Here is a 6,045-nt window from a genome sequence, read left to right as displayed (position 1 = left end):
ATGGTTTTCACTTAAGGGGATGTATTAGAAAATAATATAAATCGTATTCTGAAACCTCACCTAACAATTCAAGTTATTGAATTGAGAAGATTATTTGTCATGAACTAGCTTTGGTAAGTTTTTTCTTTTTTCTGCATAAGTTTCCCTTTTTTATGTTTCTCCAACCAGCTAGTCTAGCTTCCCTACTGCTTTGGGTAATGTATTTATAGTGTCAGAAAATATAAACGCATGTATAATTTAACATGGTCATAACACAATAATTACTAAGGGAGAGATTTCTTCTTCATATTACAGGCTTCTCCATATATATATATATATATATGGCGTCTAGGTTTTTTTTTTTTACATCTAGGTAATTTTATCTCTATTTTTACCTAAATATCCACATCTTTTTTTCATGTCACATCCACTAAAAAAATAATTCAAACAATATAACTTGATAGTATCTGTATTTGGAATTGGATTTGAAAAGTCAGATTTATTAATTTTCACACGTTTATTAAACAAATCATATATATCCACTCTTTCATCAGAAATTTATTTTTGACAATTTTCTTTGAATTTGAACATGTAAATGATGTTATGATAACATGCAAACAAATTTATTTATCTTGCATGCCAATAATTTATGTATCACATGCATGAATTATAGACAATATGAAAAATATGTTCCTCTCTCTCTCTCTCTCTCTCTCTCTCTCTCTCTCTAGTTCTATATATCATAGCTTGCTCACTACAGATTTTCATACAACAAACTCCTCGTTAAACCTAAGTATCTCCTCTCCTATTAGCAACAATGTTGAAGCCACAGCTTCACCAGTCACACCTTTCAACAAAAATCCCTTTTCTACTACCTAAACCATTCATCCATGGCAGTGGTCATGCTTCTTTTCCTGTGTATTCAAGGTCCTTGTCCACTAAAGCAAACAAAAAAGTTCGTGTTGGCTATAAGCATGGAAGCATTAAATCTATAGCTAGTGTCACACAGCAGTCCACAGATGTTAAGGCTGTGGTGACTGTGAAACAAACAGTTGCTGATTTTTGGACAGAAATAGGGATAGAACGAGGACTTGATGATTTTAAAGACCTGTTTGGCAAAACACTCCTCTTGGAGCTTGTTAGTGCTGAGCTTGACCCAAGTAAGCAGTGCTTCTTGAAAGACCTGTGTTCCAAGTATTTTATATTTCTTTTTTCTTTACAAGTGCAAGAAACAACTTTTTAAGTTCTTATCGAATGATTTATTTATTGAAAAAAATTAACATATATTCCTTGTTTGCAAATATATTTATATATATATTTGAATGATTGAAGTAAGAACAAATTTGTGTAAGTAAAAAAGCTGTACGTACCCACCTAAAAAAAGGAAAAAAGTTGATTCCATGTCTAAATTCCAACCTTTTTTTTTTCAATTTCTCTAGAGACGGGATTAGAGAAGCCCTCAATTCGAAAGTACGCATACAAGATAGATCATGAAGGAGAGGATATCAAGTATGAAGCGGATTTTGTGGTTCCACCAGATTTTGGAGAGATTGGTGCCATTTTTGTTGAAAATGAGCACCATAAAGAGATGTACCTTCATGATGTTGTCTTTGATGGCTTCCCTACTGGACCAGTTCATGTGACTTGTGATTCATGGATCCATTCGAAGTTTGACAATAAAAAGAAGAGACTCTTTTTCACTAACAAGGTTAGTTACTTTCTGATAATAAGATTTGTTATCATCAAATAATTATTTTAATTTAAAAATTTAAATTATGAGATGAAGTTGTAAGATATTATTTATATCTTTCTTTAATATATTTTTTTAAATGAAAACTCTAATATCATATCAAAAAATAATGATAAAAAACTATTTCAGTTTAAAAGCCTAAAAGTAGTAGGTGATATCTAAAATATGATTTATATTATTTTTTAATAGTTATTTACTCTCATGTGATCCGAGTTTTTTTTTTAATTTGATGTTATTATTAATCAACTATCATGTTGGATAATTATTTTTCTTAATATATATATATATATATGTTACTTCATGTACAATTTTTTTTCTTAAAAATGTTTTGGTGGCATTTGTGGATGTTATGTGTGGGCTGATCCAATTCCATTTTGTCAGTTCGAATGTTCTGAAAATTTCATCTTTATCACACTAATAATATAAAATAAGAATAAATTAAGGAAAATTATAGAAAAAAATTTAAATTTACATTAAACGTTTTGTTGAAAGAGTGAATAACTACAAAAACAATACAAAAGATTTCATGTGATAAAATCACAGGATATAATCCATCGGAGGAGCTGACATGTATACTTTATATGCTTTAACTCAACGTTCATGATTTATATATTTTTTTCTCACGATAATGTCAATATTACCATGTGAAGTTTTCAGGTCATGGATCATATGGATATGGTAAAAATAAAAAAATAATATTGACTCATATAAATATATATAAATTAGATATTTTTTTAAATAAACTTATTTTATTGTTTTAATATACTAATATTAAAAATAAAAAGATGGTATTTTAATCTTGTAAAATATCCCACATAACGGAATTTTTTATATGAATTGATTTTTGTGTTTCATGGAATAGTCATACTTGCCATCAGAAACACCAAATGGATTGACAAAACTGAGAGAGGAAGAACTTGAAACTTTACGAGGCAATGACAACGGAGAACGAAAGAAAGGTGAAAGGATCTATGACTATGACGTGTACAATGATCTTGGAAATCCTGATAGCGATCCAGAGACAGCAAGGCCGGTGCTAGGTGGCAAAGAGCACCCGTACCCTAGGCGTTGCCGTACTGGCCGACCACGGACCGAGTCAGGTAAAAATGCAGAAAAATAATGAAAAAAATAGTAGTGTTGGATTGTGTTCGAGTCAAAGTCCAATGTTGTTTGTTTCAAAAAAACAGATACAATATTATGATCCTTTCATCCCAGGTTGTTAAACCCAGTTTTACAAATTAACATTTAAGTTTGATTTTAAAATAAATATGATGAAAAATCATCATCAGGTCAATCTAGTATTCAATAAAATCATATCAAAATCTAATTTAATTTTTAAAAAAATTCAAAACATCGTTTTTTTTAAAATATAAATAAAAATATTTTAATTTTTTGAATTAATCTTAGTAAACTTGTCTAATTCGTAATCCAGGCTTTAAATAATATAGATTTAATAACTTTGCTTTCATAAACCAGCAAAGAAAATGTTTTTTTTCTTTTTTCTTGAAAGGCTTATCTTAATCTACGTAATGGAAATAATCCTTCTTTCATTATATAATAATCAAATAAACTAGAATTACTAAACTTAAACCTATCCATTAAAAGAAATTGTCAAATATATAACTGTTAATCTATACCTATCAACTAAATCATGGAAATTAATTTTATCCTTCATTGATTCTAACCATTTGGAAACAATTGTGCTGATAGATCCACTTACGGAGACAAGGAGTAGCAGCTTCTACGTGCCTCGAGATGAAGAATTCTCAGAAATAAAGATGGGCACGTTTTCGGCCAAGACTCTCAAATCAGTATTGCATGCCCTAGTTCCTTCTCTATCAACCGCTATTGTTGACAGTGAACTTGGATTCCCATTCTTCAGTTCCATTGATGCACTATTCAATGAAGGAATCAATTTGCCTCCCCTTAAGAAACAGGGGTTTTGGAAAGATCTTCTGCCTAACCTTTTCAGGGCCATTACTGATGGAACTAAAGATGTCTTGAAATTTGAGACTCCTGATACCATGGAGAGTAAGATATTTTTTATACCTATAATAAGAACTGGATTCGACATGGGAAATTAATAATTCAATCATAAATGAAAAGATATCTATCATTTTCTCATTTTAAGAGTTTTTGTGTTTCAGGAGACAGATTTTTTTGGTTTAGGGATGAAGAATTTGCTAGACAGACTCTTTCTGGTCTCAACCCTTGTAGCATCAAAATGGTCACGGTATAGTATTTTTGTCCATTAATAAGAAAGGAAAAACCAGTCCAGGTTCATGCGGTTCATCAAGAAATGAATCAATTGTTCACACATGTTGGTAATATTAAAACTAACGATGCTGAAACATTACTCTTTTCTTGATGAAAGTATTGCATTAAATCATGCAGGAATGGCCATTAAGGAGTAAACTAGACCCTGAAATCTATGGTCCCCAAGAATCAGCAATCACTACAGAAATGGTTGAGCAAGAAATCAAAGGGTTCATGACATGTGGACAGGTATGAAGTAGAAAACCGATTGAATAACGGTATTGAAACTCATCTTGATTTTCCTCTTAACAAACTAAATTCGGTGCATTGATGAACGTAGGCAGTAAAAGATCAGAAGCTTTTCATCCTTGACTACCATGATTTATTCCTACCTTTTGTAAGCAAAATAAGAGAGCTGAAAGGCACGACATTATACGGGTCACAGACATTGTTCTTCTTAACCCATGAAGGAACATTGAGACCACTAGCTATTGAGCTCACTCGACCACCGATGGATGGTAAGCCGCAATGGAAGCAAGTGTTTAGACCAGCTTGGCATTCCACGGGTGTTTGGCTTTGGAGGCTTGCCAAAGCTCATGTCCTTGCACATGAGTCTGGCTATCACCAACTTATTAGTCACTGGTATGCACTTTCCTTGCGCTTGAGTTAGCAGCCGCCTTGCATTAATGTACAAAAATTTTCGGTTTGTTCCAAATTGCGATGAAAAAAATAGGATTTGAATCGATTTACAAACATGTATCATATTTTATATTTTGCAGGCTAAGAACACATTGCTGCACAGAACCATACATTATCGCGGCCAATCGCCAACTTAGTGAAATGCATCCAATCTACAGACTCTTGCACCCGCATTTCCGGTACACAATGGAGATCAATGCTCTAGCTCGACAATATCTAATTAATGCAAAAGGGATTATAGAGACGTCATTCTTTCCTGGCAAGTATTCTATGGAATTAAGCTCTGTTGTCTATGATCAAGAATGGCGGTTTGACTACGAGGCGCTGCCCAAGGATCTAATAAACAGGTATGTTTGATCGATCCTTAGCGCTAGCCTATCATTCTACCAAACTTAGATGCTGCTAGTCATAATTAATAAGCCTTTTGAAGCGGCTGCTAGTTAAAACATTTTCTTTCTGATTCTGATAATTGATAGGGGAATGGCTGTGGAAGATCCATCTGCTCCACATGGATTGAAATTGATGGTGGAAGACTATCCATATGCCAATGATGGTTTGGTTTTATGGGATATCATCAAAGAGTGGGTTAGTGACTATGTCAAACACTACTATCCAGACTCAAGTCTCATTGTGTCTGATAATGAGCTCCAAGCATGGTGGACAGAAGTTCGAACGGTAGGTCACGCTGACAAGAAAGATGAACCCTGGTGGCCTGTGCTTAAAACACATCAGGACCTTATTGAAACCATGACAACTATCATATGGATAGCCTCCGGTCATCATGCCGCAGTGAATTTCGGACAATATACATATGCAGGATACTTTCCAAATAGGCCTACAACTACTAGGATGAATATGCCAACCGAAGACCCGAACGATGAGTTGCTGAAACTATTTTGGGAGAAACCTGAAGTGATACTATTGACAACATTCCCTTCACAAATTCAGGCAACAACAGTGATGGCTATATTGGATGTGTTATCAAATCATTCTCCCGATGAGGAGTATCTTGGGCAGCAAATAGAGCCATCATGGACAGAGGAACCGGCTATAAATGCGGCTTTCGTAAAGTTCAATGGGAGGTTGAAGGAGTTTGAAGGAATTATTGATGAAAGGAATGCTGACATTAAATTGAAGAATAGAAATGGAGTAGGCGTTGTGCCTTATGAGCTTTTGAAGCCATTCTCTGACCCTGGAGTTACAGGAAAAGGAGTTCCTTACAGCATCTCTATCTGAAGTTTGAAAACTTGTATTGGTATGTGAAAAAAAAAATAAAAAACTATGGTGGAATAATGTTGCGCTAAGTTGTTTCTTCTTGCATTTGCCTAAAAGATCAGCAATTGAAAGCAATCCTAGTAGAT

The 6,045-nt window shown here is 33.5% G+C and overlaps 1 protein-coding gene across 1 annotated transcript; it reads left to right on the top strand.

Moving 5' to 3' along the window:
* The first annotated feature begins 749 nt into the window (after positions 1-749).
* LOC133671132 (linoleate 13S-lipoxygenase 2-1, chloroplastic-like) lies at positions 750-6,045 on the top strand. The gene is made up of 9 exons (XM_062091781.1): positions 750-1,139; positions 1,419-1,687; positions 2,592-2,829; positions 3,440-3,760; positions 3,877-3,962; positions 4,124-4,234; positions 4,326-4,627; positions 4,765-5,031; positions 5,161-6,045. Exons 1-9 carry the CDS (start codon positions 797-799, stop codon positions 5,918-5,920), a joined length of 2,697 nt encoding a protein of 898 aa, XP_061947765.1. The 5' UTR covers positions 750-796; the 3' UTR covers positions 5,921-6,045.

The sequence above is a fragment of the Populus nigra genome, chromosome 13 (assembly GCF_951802175.1).
Source record: "Populus nigra chromosome 13, ddPopNigr1.1, whole genome shotgun sequence".
Classification (NCBI taxonomy): Eukaryota; Viridiplantae; Streptophyta; class Magnoliopsida; order Malpighiales; family Salicaceae; genus Populus; species Populus nigra.
The sequence above is the reverse complement of the archived record's forward strand: the minus strand, read 5'-3'. Positions and strand labels throughout refer to the sequence as shown.

What these genes read in the sequence shown, in the direction of transcription:
- LOC133671132 (XM_062091781.1), top strand. Translation starts at nt 797, where the DNA reads ATGTTGAAGCCACAGCTTCACCAGTCACACCTTTCAACAAAAATCCCT. An exon ending in GACTCTTTTTCACTAACAAG is followed by an intron (nt 1,688 to 2,591) that starts GTTAGTTACTTT and finishes TTCATGGAATAG; the next exon opens with TCATACTTGCCATCAGAAAC. An exon ending in CCCAAGGATCTAATAAACAG is followed by an intron (nt 5,032 to 5,160) that starts GTATGTTTGATC and finishes GATAATTGATAG; the next exon opens with GGGAATGGCTGTGGAAGATC.